General features: G+C 44.2%; 2 protein-coding genes across 4 annotated transcripts in view; one reads left to right on the top strand and one right to left on the bottom strand.

Moving 5' to 3' along the window:
- The window catches only part of ARHGEF38 (Rho guanine nucleotide exchange factor 38), a 39677-nt gene extending 32140 nt beyond the window's left edge, over nucleotides 1-7537 (bottom strand). Inside the window, exon 1 of the mRNA XM_014878315.2 lies at nucleotides 7348-7537. Coding sequence (XP_014733801.1) covers nucleotides 7348-7534 — 187 coding nt within the window. The 5' untranslated portion in view covers nucleotides 7535-7537. The remainder of the gene's footprint in view (nucleotides 1-7347) is intronic.
- A 10735-nt stretch (nucleotides 7538-18272) lies between these two features.
- The window catches only part of PPA2 (inorganic pyrophosphatase 2), a 35931-nt gene continuing 32584 nt past the window's right edge, over nucleotides 18273-21619 (top strand). For 2 of the 3 annotated variants that reach the window (XM_088163885.1, XM_088163887.1), the window contains exons 1-2: nucleotides 18273-18424; nucleotides 20065-20129. In XM_088163885.1, coding sequence (XP_088020011.1) covers nucleotides 18295-18424; nucleotides 20065-20129 — 195 coding nt within the window. In that variant the 5' untranslated portion in view covers nucleotides 18273-18294. The remainder of the gene's footprint in view (nucleotides 18425-20064; nucleotides 20130-21619) is intronic. The other variant, XM_088163886.1, reaches the window with a different exon arrangement.

Raw genomic sequence — 21619 nt, forward strand, 5'->3', positions numbered from 1 at the left:
TCCTTTGGAGATGACTTGGTTGTGGATTGAAGTACACGGCTCTAGTTGCATGAAACAAGAGGTTCATTATGTGATGACAAGGACAAAGAAGCCACATATCTTACAAAAAGAGTTTCTTGCAAGTCTAAAGAGAAGTCTAAAGTTGTCCCCCAGATGGAGACATCCCACAATGTGGTGAGAGCATGGAGGAACAGAGCTTGCAATGTGCAAATGCAGCAGCTCTCTTCTAGGCCCAGGGGAGGTACTGGGGGACTGTTTTGATCTGCTTAAAGGGAGGAGAGGCAGGTTTGCCTCAATTCTCAACTGCAGAAAGGAACTAGGTTCTAAACATAGCTGAAAGCCAGATTAAAACACAAATGAGGTTAAATGTTGGGATCCAAAGGGATAATGCAATTTTATTTTTCATAAAAGAGGAAAGAAAGAGAGAGAAACATAAAAGTAATGCCAGAATGATTAAAAGAAGCACAGAAAAGGAGTTACCAGCACCATGGATCCAGCTCTGGCTTATAGAGTGCGATGGGGGAGATCCACGCGGGTGCAATGGGTCTTTCTCCAGGGAAGTCTGTCTGAGAGCAGTCCAGTGACCCAGCGAGGGAGCAGGGCCACAGCAGCAGGACCAGAGTGGGACGGGGAGCACAGGCAGTCTCATTGGAGCAGCCAGGACAGCGAAGGACAGCACAGACGGCAAGAGATTGCAGCACTGTGAAGATTTTTTGCAGCACAGCCCCCCGTGACAGCTAAGGCATTTGCTTTTAGAGGGTTTTGAGAGTGGCAATCGTCACATCTGGTTCATAAAGCTCATTGGCTAGTCCCTGTTGTATCAAAAAGTTTGCTGCTTGCTCGCTTAATGTATCAAAAGTTTGCTGCTCTCTTTGTGCATCAACTACAAGCTCTATTAATAACTTTTGACAGGATGCCTCATTTTCTAAAATACAGCATTTTCTAAAGGTTTTTTCAAAAGTAACTTAATACTTTAATTTTCAAACCTTAATCTTTGAAGAGGTAATGGAGAAGTATTACTTACATTTTACTTGTTCTCTACAGGGACCCACAGCAAGCAACCAGAGGAACAGCCACAGCAGGCTTGCAAGATCTCTGTGCATAAATCTCCCTGGTTTTAATGCCTAGAGAGTGAGCAGCTCCAAGAGGTCTATCTATCCTTCCTCCCAGGTAGGACGCTCTGATTGGATATTACATTTGCTCTTGGTGTGGGGACCCAGATTTCTCCCCATCCTATGCTTCCCACGTGGGACCAAAGGTACTAGCTCAGAATATAGGAATAAGTACAGTGATGCTGGTGTGTAGAGTGAGTTACAAACCTTTCTCTTACCTAGGCAGGATTTGAAAGATGACAAAGGAAATCGAGTTCTGCACTTGCACTGTGCAGATATGAGGATTTTGCCTGGCACAAGGGACTGGTGAAGGCATAAGTTATCAAGGTATAACAAACAAATTACAGAATTACTGTGTTTTCGCATGTGAAACATGAGTCTTGTATCACCCTGGATAAATTATTCCTCTGTGAAAGCAAGTCCTTAGATAGCCTGTACCCTCAGATAACCTAGCTATTATACACGGGAATGTACACTGGCTTTTATCAGCTGGATTTGGGAATGAAATGCAGGCAGCCGTGGCAGCTTTCTTCTCTCTCCTCACGCTGTCGGCTCTGGCTCTGTTCACTACACCCCTGCGTCCACTGCAGGTGCTGGGAAGGCTGCAGGGCACTGAGACACTTGGATCCATGGAAGTGAGGGAGCTTGAAATAGGACAAGAAGTGGGGAAATGTGGAGTGTAACATTATGAGCAGACCAAGAGCATCACGTGAGTCAGCACACAAGAGTTTTACTCCAGAGGCCCCTCCCTTTGTGAGGGACCACACGGGGTGAACTAACAGAGTTCATACATTGCAACAATATGGTGCAAACATGGTGCGAATTAGACCACTGAAAATCAAGTTGGGCATTGAAATACAAAAGTATTGAGAAGGGCTCGAGGAAAACCTTTTCTTTTTTCTTTTACTGAGAGGCTCATAACAGCAGCATTGCTCAGGAGCGGGTTTGCCGTGCAAAGGCTGTGAGCAGCACATAAAAAAAGCCCCTTTTCTGAACCCAGGAGGGAAACGCTGCAGGACTAGAATGACCTTGCACCCGTACTCCTGGGCAACAGGTTTGCTTATAAAATCTGCATCAGAGACTTCCGTGTAATCAGGTCATTCGATCTTTGATCATTTTCCGTTCCATAAGGTACAGAGCATATTTGCATTGAACGCGCAGGTTCTTTCTTCAGTTCGTTGACAACAGACCGCTCTAATTATGTGTGTGCTGACAGGACTACAGAGAGCTCCCATGTGACCGCGGTGGAAGGGAAGAAAGCTTATCACCAGGTGACAGAAGAATGCCCTTATTGTTAGCGCCAATACTTACAAATAAACCTTTCCAGGGTGTCACATACCGGTACAAATACCCCACCCCTGTGGCACTGAGCTAATATGTTAATAAAGCAGGAACTGAGGAAGGGCTGTACCTGAACTGCTTCCTCCGGGACACAAGCACCTCAAGATTTGGCATGGATTAGCTGTATGAATTGAGGGCTGTGCGGCCCACAATGCAAAGTATCCCAATTAATAAAATGTTTGCTAATATGCTCAGAGGAGGATCCGTAATCCTCCTTGTGTCCCAGTCTTCCCTCCGGCTGCGGTTCCTAGTTCTGCTGTGGTAGCTCCTAAAAGTCCCCAGCCCCAGGGCAGGGCTTGGTTGTGCTAAGTGCTGTGCAAACACTGCGCCACAAAATGGATTCTGCTCTGAAAAGATGAGCTCGCTTTCCCAGCCTGACAGACACTGCAATAAGTTCAAGAAATAACTCCAGCTTTATTGCAGCACAAGTTAACAGAATTAGATCCCTCGAGCCTAAATTTGCGTGGGAGAAAATAGAAGTATTTATTAGATCGTGACTTCTCATCACAGAGTACAGGGGGGAGAACTTTCATCGAGCCATCTCCTGTACTCAGGAAATAATTTGAAATTTTACGCCTTACTGTACTTTAGCAACCCAGCTGCTCCATGGATCAATACATTCTGCAGTGAAATAAAATATGATCTGCATTGTAGTCCATAGAAAGTTAGCACAAAGCAAATAAGGAACTGGGGAGTGGCACAGAGGATCTTTACACCTGGTGGGAGGTGCAAGACGCTGAGAGCATGGGCAGCCCATGCAGCAAAGAACGGTGTGCTTTGCAAGCAGGGAGGAGGATGGGATAGGAAAGGTGCCCTGCTTGAGATGGAGCAAAGGTGGATGAGTTGCCTCTGATTTGTACGCAAAGGGATAGTAGCTTTCCAACAATCTATATAATTTTGCTGGTTTCTGGATCACTACTGGTGTTACTTATTTCTGATAACTACACTAGACAGAGAATACACACGACATTCAGGGCTCAGACATGAGCTCTGAGGCGGTGTATTGTGGTTGCTGTGTGATTTGAATCACTGTATAACATAGGTAGGCCCCTGGTGCATTTTAAATTGAAGCCTGTGCAAATCATTTACCAGCGCAGCTGACCCATTCACAGCCAAAGTTGTAAGGGAGTTAATATGCAATAATTTGTAAGACAAGGTGCTTTTTTGAGTCATGAATTGTCTCACTGAGCACTGCAAATGTGATCTCTGGTTTCTTCAGGAAACCCACCACTTTTAAAGCTCATTTTTCACAGAAAGCACAAGTTGGGCATACAATTATTAACAAAACCCAGCAATCTGCCCAAAACCTAACAGACAGTGAACTATTCTTTAAATGCCTTTTCATGATGTGCCCTTTTTAGTTAATAGCATCTATCCCCATGACACACTGTATGTTAATCTGCCCTGATCTTGCTAACATTTATGTGCCAATAACTGCATCAAGCAAACATCTAAATACACAGGTACTCACAGACTGGAAGCTTCAGGTTAATTCAAAGACTGATCCCAACACTCATACAATACATAAATATTAATATAGTTACTTTTAAAGCTGCTACTGATGGATTTTCATCATAGAAAAGATAACTCCTACCAGTTAAACAGCTATAGATAATACATTTGAAAAATAGAGATGCTAAATACCACTTTTTGTTTTGTAACTTCTTCATCCTTCTTGAAAGAACATACTTGCAGAATTTTCTAGTGAATGTAGAGCAGAGCAATGCATAGAAATGTCACAGGAGCTCTGCCTTAGCTATTATAATGATCGTTGACATTATTTCTGCATCTCCACCACAGATGCTAGTGAATGTATCTTCCTCAACCCCACTCTTTCCTCTTCAGAACAGTGATGTCCAGCTGATGGAAGAAATATATGGCCTGATCAAGGTATTTCTAGACTCTTCCAAGTATGCAAGTACAATCTAAGTTCTAAATGAGTGCATGGTTTTATCAAGAACCTGGCATTTGATAGCAATCACCTTACTTTCCCCTATCTAAAATGGGGCTGGTAGGCATTTCGTTATCTCAGAGGATGAGCTGAAGTACAGCACGAATGCTTGCCAAGCTCCTTAAGAATATAATAGTTACTTTGCATCTTATTTCCTTTTTAAAAAGGGTAAAGTCAGGGAGTGTTGCATGGCCATTCACAACAGATAAGCTATTGAATAGATGCATCTACCGTAGTCATTAACCATGAAAATACTTTCTTATGTCTTAACGAATCCTTAAGTGAAAAACACTTGCAGAAGTTTTCACCTTTGGCAATGCTATTGTGTACTGCTGTTTGTAGACTGACAGAACAAACCACCTCGATTACCCTGGAGATCTAGAGTGAGAAAGGCCCTTTATCACTCTTCATAGAAAACATTGGTTTACTGTATGAAACAAAACTTAAAAGAAACCCAAGCTCAATTCTTACGAGCTTTTATGCCTTACTGCTTGCTCTCTTGGGCTTTTTGTTTTGTTCTATTCACAGGCTTTTATTTGGGGACCTCTCATTCAACCACACTGAGCTGTATGTGAGCATATACTTCAGAGCTGCTGGAAATGGCTGTGGAAGGCAACAGCTCAGTTCCTACTCAGGGAAACCTTTAGAGTATGCAGGGGGCAGGAAGGGCCCTTGAGATGCCTCGTCCATATTTCACCTTGCACAAATGTACTGCAATGCTGATGTAGGCGCCGGCGTGTGTAAAGACACCTCGGTCCCTGTGGTCTGCCTAGGCTGCCTGCCACTAGCACAGATTGGGGTCCTGCAGCCCCTGACTTTTACCTGTGGAAACATGCCCCACTCACAGATTTCCTTCTGCAGGGCTTGCTGCTGTTATATCTCTCTTACACATCCATGTCTATGTTAGTACCTACCCCAGGTCTGCAGATTATGTGTTAGAGAACATATTAACAACAGGAGATCATATAAGAGAGAGACAACTAAACACAGCTTTTCCCACAATTCCTATTGGAAGCAAGTGCAAATTACCATCTGTATCTTTTTACAAAGCATTTACCACTCTAAGGTGATCAGAAAGTCCCGACCAGGTGACACACACCCGACTACCTGTCACCAACAGAGCTGCTGGGTTTCCTTAACAAGAATGGAAAACTCAAAAGCTTTGTGTCAACAAAACTACTTCCCTCACCTTGCAGAAAGCTGCTTTGCATCCAAGTGCTACGAAAGAAATGCAGAACATAAAGGTGTATAACCACAGCATATTGTCAGTGTTGGCAGGTCCAGGATCCGTGATCGTTATCAAATTCAGGCACATCTACCTCAGAAAATTTGATCCAGATCAGGCCTTGGCACACAACTGCATTTCTATGGCGACTGCAAATATACTTTATAGGAATTTCTACCACCTTTGTATTTTCACTCTGAGGACAGGCAACTTCTAATCCAATGCAAAGCCTGCAAGTACCTTGTTAACCCATCACTGTTTTTCTGAAACAAATGCAAGCGCACAAAATGAGCTGATACCTGACCGTGCTTTGCAATAGGCGGCTGTGGCAGGCTCAGCATGTGGCAGGAGCTGTAAAGCTGGATTTACTCTCTCCTTGGAACACTGCCATAAACATAACCTCACACTCTGCCATGACTTCCTGGGTTTCCCCACCGCCTCTGCTCCAGATTTTTAACAGGAGACATTCATGGTTTGAATACAGCTGACATAGGGCAAAAAGATTTCACAGCTTTTTGCTGGATACTTCTCTGATAACTCTTACCTCATCTGGCTAACCCCAATGACAAACTAAAATCTACTGTTTTGATGGGACATGTCAGGAGCTTGCCACAGCGATCCATACTTGTGCCCGGAAACACCCCTGCCAGATTCCTGAATCTTGGGCCTGACTTAATGGAGTATTTTTCGCCTTCTCATTGATTAGCTGTCATGAGGAGGGAATAGCACAATTGATGAACCTCTCTGTTCTCAGCATATGCAGTCCCCATAGAAAACCTATTATTTTCAGTCTTATTATTTTATTTTCTGCTTTTATTGTCTCTCTGAAGCAATGCTACTTCCTAATTAAGTGCATCAAAACCACAATACAGCAATCCAAAGTATTTTTCTATTTTATTTCCTCATAAAGGATTATGGTTGCAAGAATGACTGTTACTAAGCAGTTAGAGCACTATCAGTAATACACGCTTATCATATAATAATACTCAAGCCCTGTTGTTCAAGAGCCTTGAAGCCCAGAGAAATTCATCAGTTGGTATTCCAGAGCACTCCCAGAAATTGCCATCCACATTCTTCATGCTTTTCCTCAATCTGTGGCATCACATTTAATTTTTGATTGACAAGCCCAGTACTGACATACTTTACTACAATTTGTGGTCCTTATGCAATTTGGTTATTTGAAAAGCAGCTCTCCCCATAATCACAGAAGAGTATAATTTGCATCAGTATATCCATCCAAACATGTATTTGGACGTACTTTAGTTCAGGCTTGGACAGCCTATGCCACAGTTTAGAGACCACAATATCTTTAATTGAGAAAAAAAGTCCTTGATGCTTCTAATGACTTGGCACATACCCCACTTAATGCGACAGCCAAAGAAGGATAGGATGGAGCCATCCAATTTTCACGTCACTGTGTTGCAAATGCTTTCTGATGCATGAGAAGGATTTTGGTTGCATACGGGTTCTGCAGGAACTCACCAAAATCTTCAATTACATTCTGTGTCCCGTCTACAAAACACTACTTAGAAAAATTAGGGGGAACATCACCTAGTCTGAAGGTGGAGGGCAAGGGAGCTCATTCCAGCTGTGGGTGGGGGGGGGTAAAGCCTGCCATTCCCTTCTTTATGTGAAGGCGGCAGCCTGGAGGGCATGGAGACACCACCCCAGCTCAGAGCATCCCTGGCAGCAGAGCACCAAACAAGCTTCCCCAGTACCTTGCAATTTCTGGCTGTACTCTGTCCTGTCGGACTGACTTCTCCTCAAGTTGCCGTGATCCCCGGCGGCGGTGGTGCTCTCTACCACGGGCTCTGTCCTCCTCCTCTGGCCCATGTACAGCTTGTACCTTAGCAGGGTCAAATTCCTCTTCCTTCCCCCGGTGCCTTCTTTCTCCGGACAGTTCATGGTCGCCACAGACAGCCTCGCTTGGTGATGGGGGCGGCGGGGGAGCAATAGCCTGATTTTCAGGGAGGTGACCTCCCTGCCCAGGTGAAGGCTGGCTGCTTTGGGCCTGGGTTTGTAGCAGAGCTCGCCGGGCTCCGCAGAGCCCCGGGCTCAGCCCTGCCACCTGTGCCGGAGCAGCTCCACCCCCGGGAAGCTGCCGCCCCAGGCAGCGTTTGCATTCACCTGCCCTGTGTGCAAGCGCGCCTGGCGGGGCTGCTTTCAGGGCCAGCCCCAAACCGCAGCCATTCCCGGGCCCTCTCCTGCTGCATTGACCGCTCCTCACTCTGCCGCGGGGCAGGGGGTGCCGGCACAGGGAAGTGGGAATTGCCTCCTCCCGGCTTGGCAGGGAGTGTGGCATGGCAGACCCCTTCCCTCTCTGGACTGCCGGGCAGCGGGAAGCAGAGGGCAAGGCAAATGGGAAGTGGAGCCAGCCACCCGGCTCACTCGGTTTGAAAGGTGACCAATCCCCCAGGGCAATGAAGAAAAGGGGTGAGAAGGGCATGAAAGCCCCTCCAGGAGGTAGGAAGTAGTGTGGAGCTGATGCTTGTGTTTGAGACACAAACCGGGCTCTTCCCACTTTACACTATGCAGAGAAAGGCAGGCCAAAGCCAAGGCGAAAGCCTGCCAAGGACCTGTGAAGGATACCACAGCCAACTACCATGCTGTGATAGCCAGAGGAGTGGACACCAAAACACTTGCTCGTAATACCTATAGGTTAGTCCCTGGAAGAGCTCTTATTATGCTGTCTGTTAGCAATGGCCTCTGGCACACATGTACTGTCTAGTGATCCTCTGTAGTGCTGGTCTAATCAAGCTCATGTCAAAACAGCAGGAGCTGCTGGCATCTATGCTTGGACGGGACTTATCCTGGGAAGAGCCCCAACAGCCATCAGTAGCAATCACTACTGCTGCAGTGATAGCTAACCCTGCAACCCTCACTGCCATAGGAAATGCCTGGTGGGAGCCCCATGGTGCAGCCTAATCGGTGTCAGTCTCACGCACAATCATTGCCACAGCATCTGTCAGGGGACACAACTAATGTCCCTCTGACAGACGCTGGCAGAGCGTTTGGCTTCAGCACTGCCACGCTGTGTCCCTGAAGGACTGTCTAGTAAAAAACAAGCTGGGATGAGACATAGTAGCGTAACCTCATTTCCAAGTTTTGTTTTTCTTTACAAAACTGGTCCTGCAATGCAATCTCCTCATCAAAGCCCTTCATTTCTACCCAGTAGTGAAAAGAAGAGGTTATGAAACTGTTAAGCAATAGACTACGTCAAATTGCAGCACCATGCCAGTGCTGCACAAAGTGTCCAGCCCAAACACAGTCTGGCAGAGGAATAAAGTGGTGAGGGGAATACTGGGAAGACTTTGTGCTCACACAGAGAAATCACATATTACATAGGCAATTCATGTGTTACGTCCTGCCTCCTCTTTGATATTTCCCAAGAAACTCTCTGTTCTGCAAGTCAGACCACAAAAGTTCCTTGAAAGGCAGAGCAATGGTGACAGCAGGGAGAGGCGTAGGCAGGGACAGACTGGTGACACACTTGCAACAAGCATCAAAGCTCCAGCAACCAGTAGTACACAGACTAAAGTGGGAGTTGAGGGAAATCAATCAATTTCCTTACACTGGGGACTTTGGGAGGAGCCTTTCTTTGAAGCAATAGCTTGGTATTCATCGAGGGTGGTAAAACTGGTTTAAACAGTCACCACCCTGATTGCCCCCCTTCCCCATATGAATTTGTTCCCATTATTGCTGCAGGGCGTAAACAGGCATTTGAGATGAGATGGAGGAACTGATCTGGCAGAAAACTCCTTCCCTTGCCCCTTTTCCCTGGGCTATTTTCCATCTGGATCTGTGCTCCTGAGTATTTCCTCAACCAGCTACGGAAGTAGTCGTGGCAGCATGAAACAGGGGATGACGCAGGGCACATATGAGCAGCTGTGGGTAGGGCTGATGGTTGCTTAAGCCAGAATTACCTAGGGAAGGTATATCTCCCCACCAGGATTTTAGTGTCATGCTTCTCAGAAAACAAAGGTCCCATCATTTTATATGTGATTTCATTATAGTCATTTATATTAAAATGGTTTGGAGGAGAACTGGGGAAGCTATTTTGGCCAAGTGAAGGTAGAAGAGCAAACTTAATGGAATTATTGGCATTTTAAGTTCTGACATATGTGCAGAGTTACAGCCAAGACAGGATATAGTAAAGTTTGCTCAGGTGTTTATTACGACAGCAATCTACCCACATGCAAAAGTTGTCTTCCTCTTCCTCTTCAACTCAGTCACAGGGGCTAAAAAGGTATGTGCTCATTCAGCAACAAAATTGTTATGGGGAAAGCCAGCTGTAGTTGCTGCTGCTGTTGTACTTGGAATGGTTTACCTGGCTTTAGCCAGCAGCATTATTTTGGAGGCAGCCAAGAGCCCAAAGCAGGCCTACACCACAGTTTAGAATGTAGATGAGAACTTACTGCAACCTTAAAATATCTCCTCCGTGCCACCCAACATAGGAAAGGCTGAAAATACCATATCTTCAGTGATACTCCAAATGACTGGGACATGTTCAGGACTGGTGGCTTCCCTATCCCCTTTGGAGGGAAGGAGATTTGAGATACAACCAGGTTTATACATCATGATATTAAATTCCATCATGGATTTACACCAGTGGGCTATGCCTCTACAATCAGCAGGGGGATTACATAAAAACAATCAGATGTGCATTTGAGTAAGATCTCTATAAACCCTTATGGGGTTTATAAAAGCCCTTTATAAACCCTTACTGGTTGCCCATCTTTACCGACTATAACAAAAAGGCACAGAAAGCACGGGGTCAGAACTGTGTCACTGTCACTCACAATAGTAAGAGCAACTCTCTCAATTTCAAATTATTCCTGCTCTCTTCTGGCCTCATTAGAAACTGATGGGAAAGCAGTAGCAAAGTCACTAATCCATAAGACGAGGAGTATTTGGTATCGACATGGACAAAATGCTCTTTTTACAATGAATGGGGAAATCTCTTTTACTACTCTGTTATTCTCAATTCTACAGAGCAACCTGGAATCCAGTTGATGCGATGTGAACATTCACAGGAGTTATTTGCATGGAAGCCACTCTGCATAAGAAACAGAACAGGTGCTGGTGTCAATATAGAAAATATTGGCACTTTGTTCCCCAGCAACTGTACTGGTCACATACAAGAGCTGATTGTTGTATGGTAAATGCCAATCTTTATCTCAGTCCTGAGCTATAAATGAACCAGAAGTGCCATAAAGACTGATGACCATTAGGTAAGCAAACAGTTATTTGTTTTCTTGTCATACCTCACAGCTGTTACAGAAGATTTCTTTATAACTTAGGGTCCCAGAAGTTATACATAAAACACTGGTGTGGGTTGACTACCGTGCCTGTTCCCTTTGAATGGATGCACAGACCACTGTTGGAGTCCTGTGGCAATGGCATGGGATTGACATTTCCAAATTTGCTCATTGCAATGGCCAGCACAGACACCAAGGAAAAGAAAGTCTCAGTCCACAGCTGCAGAGTAACTTTGCCAGTTCCACGTATGTAAAGAGATCACATTTGACAGGCAGTGGAGAAGCAGAAAGGTACCATGGTACTTCTGCAGAAAGCTTTCCTACCTTCCCCACAGGTGGAGCAAGACAGCAAAGAGTGCAGATGTCTCTGTAGCTCCCCAGCTCCACAGAGAAGCCTCAGTGCATATAAAAGCAACCCTGTACCTTATCACTCAGCCTGTATGCACGAATCATAGCAAAGATGTCGTCTGAGGGACAAAACGTGGAGGCTTTGATAAGAGCAATCCTGTGTAAGGCCCATCGAGGACTTTGAGCACAGGAAAGTGGCTGGTATGTACACTACACCTGTTTGTAAAGGTACTGGTAAGATAACAACAGTGTGACAGGTGAGGAAAAAAGCAATAAAAAGTTAAGGCCTAGGGACAGGCAAAACTGGAGTCTACACGCTGATTTTTCACAATGAATGAATCAACATTACTTTGAAATATACATAGGAAAAAACTTCAAACATCTTTCAATAGTACAAAAAGAGAAAAAAGCCTGTCTTGTAGGTGAAAAGTTATTTAGTGTGGCAGTCTCACCTTCACTCCTACTGTTGATCTTGCCAGACTGGTGATTCCTGTAGAGAAACAGGTCTTTAGATGTAAGTGCACAGTGATAATTTCTTTTAGCCCTGTCTACAGTGTTTCTTGTCTAAATATTTGTAGGAAAAATTCATAAAGTACATGCCTGTTGAGGCTCAGGCTAGGCTGTGGATATTTCTAAGAAGGGATGGCTCAACCTTTCAAGCTGTGCAATCCATCCCCTCTGACTGCTGTGATGCTTTCTTACTCCAAACAAAGCCTCTGCTCCAGTTTACACACACAAAAGGCTGACGTGTTTTCTGCCTACAGAGGGTGACCCTCTCTCAAATTGAAACACCTGCCAGAGAGGAGAAGGGATGCTGAGAAAAGGGTCGGCAGGGCTTGAATTGTCCTCGCAGCACTCTGGATCTGTTACTATCCAGCCAGGGCTTTGTGCAGGTCTGATAGGCTTGGAGCTGGGCCAGCTCCCAAAGGGGGACATCTAAAGGCAGTGCTTCTTTGAAAGGGCTGGGAAGTGAAAAGGAGAGAGAACTTGCCAGGAAACCAAGCAGCCCTTTGATTTCTTCAGTGTTATAACTGTGTAATTTTCTAAGGAAAATAACCTGACTCTGTTGATCAAGTAGATGGCACTGTGATATCAAAGCTAATGAGGAAAGACAGGCAAGAGAGTGAGGCATAGTTAAAAGAACAGGAAGATGATTCTTCATTATTGGTGTGTTTCAATGTAAAATAAGAGGGCATAGAAATTACCAAGATTAAATATTTTCTGTGGAATTCTTCGAAAACCTTTTGTCTGGAAATTTACAAATCAAGAGAAGAATGGAACTTAAAAATGGACTATCATGAGCAACAGGAAGGATTTTCCTCCTAGGTCTCTATTTTGGATTCTTAAAGATTTGCAGCTTCACACTAAAATGTCATATTTCCAGACAGTATTTTTATAGCTGAACTGGAGCCCTTTTTTCTTTTTCTCTATGTTCCTGTTTGTGTACATATGTGAAAGAATGAACGCAAGAATAAACCAGAGGGAATACTATTTGGTGATTTTTTGTTTTGTGATGGGGGAGTTGCCTTGAAGTAATAATGCTAAGAGTCTTAAAAAAATTAAGCTTCAGTTCATACTCACAAACAAGTTTAATGTGAGTTAGGGTAGGCTGAAAATCCTTGATCCACAGAGCTTATAATTAACTCAGTACAGATGCCTAGGAGGGAAGAAATGGACAGATCTGACAAAACTAGACTCAGTCGTGGCGTCCTGGCCTCTTGATAGGCAAATCACTTTCTAGGCAGAGGTCCAGAGAAGTTAAGTCTGGCAAGCAAATCTTAACATACTTTACGGGGGAGCTTAACAAAAAGCATGGTTAAAAAAGCAAACAGGTTAGACAAAACAGCTCAGATAAATGATTTATACAGGGAAAAACAGGGAGTAAACTTGAAATCTTCCTAAAATAGTAATGAGTATTATGACTAAATCCAAATTTTTCAAAAATACAGAAGATCAGTCTCTTTAAAGCAATTGGGTTAATGAAGTGAGTTCACTGCTACAAAACAAGGGTTCACAGTCTGATCCAAGATGTCTTTGTGGTAGGAGCCTCTGCTCTTATTCACATTGAGATGGAAAGCAGTGTAACCTGATAAACCTAATTCTAGTTACTGAAAACACAATGATTCCTTTCAGTTAGATGATGTAGTCTTTCGTTGCCATCAGGCATCCATCAGCGAGCAATATACAAATCCATATGTAAGTTGGCTGCTTGTAGACATCCCTTCTAGGCATCCTCTGTCAAATCCAGCTGTGCCAAAGAAAGAGGTCACTGACTCCAATGATTCATCATCCTTCTCCTGCTGAGGACTGCCAGTGCAAAGACCTGCAGAAGTTGTTCATGGCCCTTAACTTGCTTTGGCTGAAAATCAGCCTGATGACTTAGCCCAAAGTCCCTAAAGTGCCTCAGCTCGCCTTGCCTGGCTTGATCTGCCCTAGGGAGCACTGGTTCCAGCTGATCCATTGGCAGATTGGGGAGATGGTGTTGGCTGAATGAGTGAGCACTGGCCAGCAGCCCCAGGGAGTGACCTGTTCCACAGAGGTGGCTGGACAGGGAGGAAGCCTGGCTGTGATTTTTGCACACAGCTGGCTGCAAAACAGAAGGCTGGCAGGAATTGATTCCTTCAGATTAACGGTTTTGTAAGCCATGGAGATAGAACTTCTATTACAGCAAAATTTAATGATAATGGTGTGATCACCAGTCAAGAGCAAAAGCACTGAATAGCACATAGTGGTACTAATGAAATTCTTCAAAGCTTTATTAGGTGAGAAGATTAAAATTATTTTCATCCAGGAGGATGGGTTTCCTTAAATTATAATATAGATAATATTTTCTGCATTTAATTTGCACAGCATTTTAATGGGCAAAACATTAATTATTAAATATTTATGTGTGTATATAAAAACTTATCCAAAATCAATGTAAATGTACACTGCAGAGTACAAACTTTTAAAATAAGGATGTCCTTCAGGCTTAGATGGTTATATTGCTGCTGAGTTTTTGCTATACTCCAGTGGCATTTTGTTGGAATGAGATTCACCCCTGTGCAGAGGGCAAGCATAAAACCTAAGCACCATGTAAGTCCTACTTAAGTCTTAAGGACCTGGCTCTAATTCCATTGAAATAAACAGCAATATTCTCACTGTTTTTCAGTGGGAGCTGTTACAAGGTCAACGAATGAGATCAGTCCTGTAAATGCCTTTTGCTAGCCCAAATGGAATGATATGCAAGGAGCTAGATGCAAAATGCTTGGGAATGAATGTGAAAAAATCCCTTGGCAGTAAAAGACTTAGTAGTTCTGGAGAATTTGCTGAAGGTAAATACTGGAACCAAAACATTCATTTGTCTCAAAGATTCAAGGATGGTAGGTGAATTTATTCTAACCAAACATGACTTGAGGAGTACTGGGTGTACTTCAGCGGTATTTTGTGTAATATAATGCACAATACTGAAAAATACAATTAAACATATTTAAAGCATTAATATTTCTGCAGTACTAAGATAATTTTGGATCCCTTAGCATGCTAAAACATCATGTTCTCTGCTTTGGTAGCATTAGCAGGGTTTCAGTGTGGTTTTCTGCTGTATCATCTATCCGTGCTATGTAACATGATGGCATTTATTTATGCATCTAAACAGTGCCTGCACAGAAACTCGTTTAAATGTCATAAATTCTAAGTGCTTCACAGCTGATTTTCACAGATGAGAGAGTTTTAGGTAAGACCACGTTAACACACAAGGCAATGGGGAACTCTGTGCTCAGACTTTGTGCATCTTACCGGAACTCCTGGCCACTGCAGTGTATTTCACTTTCCAGCTTGTAGAGCTAAATAAATATGAATTGGACTCCTACCAGAATAACTTTATACTCATCTGCCAGCTTTGCAAGTGTAAAAATCCCGTGTGTATTCTCAGTAAGTGATTTTCAAAGGTTCTGACCTTCCATAAATGAAATCCAGATTCCTCAGAACTAAGCAGAGGTGGAATGCTAGGCCTATGGCACGTGTTTCTTTTTAATCTTGCCCATTTCAGCAGCAGGCCAACTCAAAGAAATCACATAAAAGATTTTATTATAATAGAAAAAAAGTTATATAGGTTTTTCTTTTTTTTTAATTACTCCACATGAAAAATAGATTGTTTGCCCTCTAGACAAACTTTAAAATTTAGAACTACAGAGACCTGCTGGTATCTGAGGGGAGCCAAGAAGAAAGATGGAGATGGACTTCTTACAAGAGTATGTAGTGATGGGGCAAGGGCTTCAGACTGAAAGAGAGTATGCTTAGGATTAGATAGAACAAAGAAATTATTTACTGTGAGGGTGGTGAGACACTGGAACAGGTGGCCTAGAGACTGTGGATGCTCCATCCCTGGAATTGTTCATTTCCAGGTTGGATGGAGCTCTGAGCAACCTGGTATGGTAAAAGCTGTCCCTGTCCACAGCAGGGGGGAACTACATGATCTTTAAGAACCCTTCCTCCCAGGTCTATGATTCTATGAAGAATTTCAACCCTACATCTTCAATTCAGGAGATTACCCCTGAAAACCTTGCATTTGTTGAACTCAGATGCCAGCTCTTCTGGTGAAATATGAAGTACTGTTTTGTAGCTTCTGCAGAAGTGGGCAATGGCCCTGCAAAATTGCCTCTCTGTTCTCCTGGAGATATCTATTGTCACAAATACATCAATCAGTGGCACAAATCAGAGGAGACCATAGTTGTTTTTTTTTCCCCAGAGCCTTCCTGTAATGGGAAATCCACACACTAGAATACTAGTTCCATCAAAGAATCAGACCGCCAACTGACAAATTGCAGAGGAGATCATGGGGGAAGAGTAGTGAGGCCATCACGACAATCTCGTGGTCTAGTGTAAAATAAGTCTGTGCCCTTGCTGCACGCACTGAACAGACAATCTTGGCTCCTTTGAAGCTTGATCTACAAAGTAGTAGAGGGAACAAATAATGAGAAGTAGTTATATGCTGTTTAAATCTGAAGGAAGATACTGACTTAGCTTTTCTGCTGCTAATAAATAATTCCCAATAACATTCAAAACAATGTATAAAATAATGAGGGTAACAAGGAGTTATCCTGCACAAATCTTTCAGGGTAATTCAAATTAGAGTTAACATTCAAAGCTAATATTGACTACCTTTCAAGATGAATACATAAGATCATTGGCTTGGGGTTTAAGACTGATGATGCAACAAAAGTTATTCTGCATCAGTTTCTCCATCAATGAAATGCAAACAGTGGTATTTACCCTTTTCAGGAATTTTTGAAAGACCCACAAATAAGAAGCACTACTTCAAGAACTACCATCCTTACTGACAGAGGAAATTAATCTCAAATCATTCTCAAGGATCAATGAAAAGGGAATGCAAAGGAACCAGATCATATGGAGAGCTATTAAGCTTTAAAACCAAAACAAGATGAATACAGAATCTAACTGAGGTATCAGCAGGGTTCAATATGAAAATTTATCTCTGATTTGGAACCAATGCAAATAGCTCAGCTATAAGCAGAGCAGACACAGGGTGGCTTGGGTCACATAAAAATGTGTTATGAATGATGTTCTATTTTTTCCAATTTATCAAGCAACAAGATTAAATTTAATAGTAAGTTTTTAATAGTAACAAAATGAATACAATCAAAGTATTGGAGATGACAATTAAAGTATTGGAGATGAAACAATCAAAGTGCATATATTTAAGAATATACAAAATTTGGCAGTAAGTAATTCAGTATAATTGAGGTTCGTATAAAGCATAAGCAAAACCGACCGGGGAGGGGCCCCCCTCCGACCGGGGATATGGGGAGTGGTTTGCCATTCCTCACGTATCAAAGCATCCAGGCTAACAATCCCACTTATATACTGTAGGCTACAGAAGTTTCTAGAAAGCTCCTCCTAGTTTCTATTCCTAAAATCTACCTAACTATACTGCACGGTGCATGCTCTACTAATGGGTTAGGGGTCTCTCATCCTTTTGAGGGTCTTATTTCCGGTGAAGGCTCATCATCTTCATCAGTGACTGAGGTGTGACCTGCAGGTAGCGCAGGCGCCCTGTGTGACTGAGTAGATGTTTTCCATAACATGACTCTAATTAAGTCCCATGCTTGGAATTATTCCATTTTTGACAGCTTCAAGGTTGAAGCTGTATTTCTAGATGCTGCTTATCAGACCTCCGTCCTTCTACTATTCTTATCTGACTTTCTTCTAACCTCCTTCTTCGACTCCCAACATCTGGAAGATGTCTTTTATCCTGTCTCACCCATCTCCCCCCCTTTCACTCGGTAACAATAGTCTTCTATTGATCTAAATACAATTTTGCTAATATAGTTACAATTTAATTAGCACGAATCACATTTATCACATGTGTGCCAAGAAACTAACATTTCCCTACCTAGGGAGCAGGAGGTTAGGATCTTCATTCTGCCGTGGGCCTCAGGTAAGGATAGCAACCCTTGGTACCACCACCCCTAATTTTGCATCCACACTTTTCACAGAATCACAGAATTGGTCAGACTGGAAGGGTGTGCAGCAGCTCATCTGGTCCAACCCCCCTGCTCAAGCAGGGTCAGCCTAGAGCACAAGGCAGAGGATGTGTCCAGATGGCTTCTGAGTATCTCCTTTTACAGAGACTCCACACCCTCTCTGGGCAATATGTTCTAGTGCTTGGCCATCTGCACAATAAAGGAGTTTTTCCTCCTGTTCAGGTGGAAGTTCCTGTGTGTCAGTTTCTGCCCACTCCCTCCAGTCCTAGTGCTTGGCAACACCGACAAGAGCCTGGCTCCATCCTCTTGGCGTCCCCCTTTCTGGCAGTGCTGGTGGCTGCGAGCACCTCAGCCTGGCTACACCTGGGCTACCAAGCTTGCATGGCTGCCGCTAGGGTCAGCGGCCACCTGGAGGAGGGGCTGGCTTTCCTTACTATTACTTTCCGCCCGGTGGAGGCCTCTCTCCCCCGCGGCGCTGCGCTGGGCCCGGCCGGGCCGCAGCAGGCGGGGCAGGGCCGGCGCGGCGCGGCGGCCACAGGAAGGGGACGGAGGGCGGCGCGCGGCCGCCGCCATCATGCGGGCGCCGCCGGGGCTGTGGCGGCTGCTGCTGGCGGCGCGGGGGTGGGGGCGCCTGGGCGCTATGTCCCGCTACAGCACGGAACAGCGGGGCCGGCCCAACTCGCCCGATTACCGCCTCTACTTTAGTAAGTAGCAGTCCCCGGGTTCCATAAACCCCTTCCTGCCACGTCCCGCGAGGCGCACGAAGGGGGAGCGGCGGCGGGTCCTCGCTCTCGCGGAGGCTCTTCGGCCTGGCTGAGGTGTCGCTCCCGAGCCTTCCCACCGCTGCAGGGGGGGAGCAGTGTTTTTGTAGAGAGTGAGGGTGGATCCTATGGACATCCCGGCTTTTCGAGAGGATGCTGGGCCTGCATAGCCTCGGCCCAGCCGTGCCCTTGCTCAGCCTCGGAGGAGGCCGGGGGTGAAGCGGTGCCGTGTAGCGGCAGCCGGGCCGGAGGACCTGTGGCACCCTGGGGACAGCCGTGAGAGGCTCTGTGGTGTGACAGCCCAGCCTGTCCCTTGTGACCGGGGCAACCCTCCTTCCCACCAGACGCGTCACCGAGGCGGGAGGCTGACAGCCAAAACGTGGGGCTCCAGCCCCGATCGGGGGCCAGCAAGTGGCAGTGCGAGGGCACGGGCAGTGCTCCAGGAGGTGTCTCAAGACCCAGCGACAGCTGAGGGTGTGCCGTCTTCAGTGTTAACGCATTTTCGTAACAGTGTTGTCTTGTTTGTGTGCCTGTCCTATCGCAGTGGGTTTGTACGTTTCTGGTCCATTGACTTAGAGTCGACTCTGACGTCTGCTGGTGTGGGAGAAGCGGAGGCGGCGTGTGCCCGCTTGGCAGCACTGCCAGAGCTCCCTTGTGCTCATTCATGGCGCTGCCAGGGCAGGAGATCGTCTAGAGAAAGTCACTTTATTTAGTGGGAATAAATAGCCTACCTCTAAACTTCGTTTTATTTGAGAGGAGCGTCTGGGAGGTTTCTAGGAATTGCAAATCAACTCCATTGACTCTTCTTTGCTGAGGTGGTCAAAAGTTCAAAGCTAAGTGAGGTGCTTTGTCTGCTTTTTCCTTTTCTATGAATGAGGTGCTAGCAGAGGAGAAATTCCTTGGGATTTGAATTAGTGTTTTCACTAACGTGATGTGATACTTGAACTTGGAAAACTTAAGCATTCACTCCAGTGAAATTAGTTTCTTTCTAGAGTAGGAGCAAGGCTGAGGTGCAGATTGGGCCCCCATTAACTTAACATCAATTTCTGCTTGTTTCAAAGTCTGGTGTTTCATATTGAGGGCGTAGAGCAATTATCCCATCCCTCACTTACTCTTCATCAGACTTTGGCCTATTACATTGTGGGGGTCATGAAATTCAGTTTATTAGAAATACAGTGCAATCACGGGGGCAGCATTGCTAGAAACCCAGGTGAATTCACTTTCCACGGATGGAAATGAGCTTCCTTTGAGTTTGTTTTTTTTAAAAATTTGTTAATGGTTGTTTATGGCCAGGGAGTATAAAAGAATGAAAGAATTTTCTCATCCTTGTATAGCTTGTATTGCCAGGTAGAAGAGAAGCATAGTGTTGAATGCTAAAGGAATAACTTTGATTCTAATGAATCCTTGTCAAAACAGTCAAATTCCTTGTCCCTCATGTAGGGAATGTACTTGAAATTAAACTTCAGAAAAAGTTCAACTGATGCACAATCATAGCATATATACATTTCTGTGTGATGTTTAGCAACACCAACATCTTATGCCATTTCTTTAGGTTTGCCATGCTGCTTTGTTTTGTCTTTCAGAGAATGCAGACGGTAAATATATTTCCCCATTCCATGATATTCCCCTGTTTGCTGGACCTAAGGAGGTATGTTTTTATGCCTTGAAACATGATTAATTTCAAAATGCTAATAGTTGGCATTCTTTAAATAAAAGTTGGGGTTTTAAAAAGGTTTTTTTTGGTAACCAACAGAGAAATGTGTAGTGCCAGAAAAGACCACTCTAACCCAGACTGATGCCTTATGTTATACAGGCACAATGACTACACCAGATTTTCTCTGCTGAGTTTAGTAACTTGCAGTGAAACATAATGATTGCTGTTTATATAAGCCTAGGTGTCTCTTTAAGTCTCTAAGTGATTGAGGGCAGGAGAGCCCTTACTGTGTGTATGTTGTGATAATTCTCTGTGTTTACGTTTGTGCTTATGTGTGTTTGAATTAATTTTCTACTGTTATTGTTTTTGAATTAGCAGTTTTCTACACCTGCCATTAAAACTGTGCATTTCTTTGTCGTGGATGTACAGCACACACTTGCATAACTTATGGTGTATGTCTTTAATGCCCAAAAGGAGTGTTAGAATTGGAAGCCAACAGCAATGCCCAGGAGAGAAGTGGTAATCACACCTTTGGAGATTCGAAGTGCGAGAGGTGCAGCTGAGCACTGTCACGTCTTGTTAGCCACCCTCCCTGGGGTTTCATTACAGCAATAATGAAACGGCTGTTTAGTCTGTCACTGATGGGAGAGCTGCCAGTCTTTGGTTTAGGCTGAGGTTTGCTTATCACAGGGTGCTTGTGACACAAACAGGCTGGGGGAGTTTTAGTCGTTTACTTGTTTTGTTGCTAAGTCTCTATTGGTGATACGGACGAAAGGTCAGTAGTTTGAACGTGTTCAGATGGTGACTCCTGAACTGATGAACCAATCTCTTCAATTATTAAATCCAAGAGATTAAAAATGTGAATTAAACCTTTTTGATCAGCAGACCCAAGTGCTTGTCAGTGAAAGAGGCAGGTCGTTCAGAGTGTCATTACTAAGATGCCATGTTCAATCTATGCTATTGCTGGAAAAGCAATGTTCATCACATGTTCCCTGGAGGCCTTGCTGTCCCAGCATCTTGAGTTAAAAGTTTGTGTGAGTAGCTTATAGCCTGTGATTTTGTCAGTAGGTTAAATTAGAGTACAGCACCTGACTAATCAGTGTGGAAGGACTTTCATTTTGGTGTGAAATAGCATTCCATCCAATATAGGGCCTGAAGAGTGAGCAAGAAGGGGAGTCATGGTTAAGGTCTCTGTTAATTTTGCCTTGTTTGCAAAAGGATGACTTAAGGAGTTGTATGTTAGAGTCTTTCTATCCCCTCGCCTAAGATTTATGGACTTTATGATGTGTAAATCCGGCCTTGTTTTTCGTACTGGTTTTGTTTATTTTGGATTGGTTTTTGTCGTCATCAACTGTACAGAAGGATGACTGTTTTTAACCAGTTGAGTACAGACCTAAATTGCTGCTTAAATTTCTTGGTAGCTGGGAGAAAGTAAATGTGTCCTTGTACATTTTTTTATTTTCCTTTTTTAATGTCTCCAAGGT

Source organism: Sturnus vulgaris, chromosome 4 (genome assembly GCF_052056855.1).
Source record: "Sturnus vulgaris isolate bStuVul1 chromosome 4, bStuVul1.hap1, whole genome shotgun sequence".
NCBI classification, from domain to species: domain Eukaryota; kingdom Metazoa; phylum Chordata; class Aves; order Passeriformes; family Sturnidae; genus Sturnus; species Sturnus vulgaris.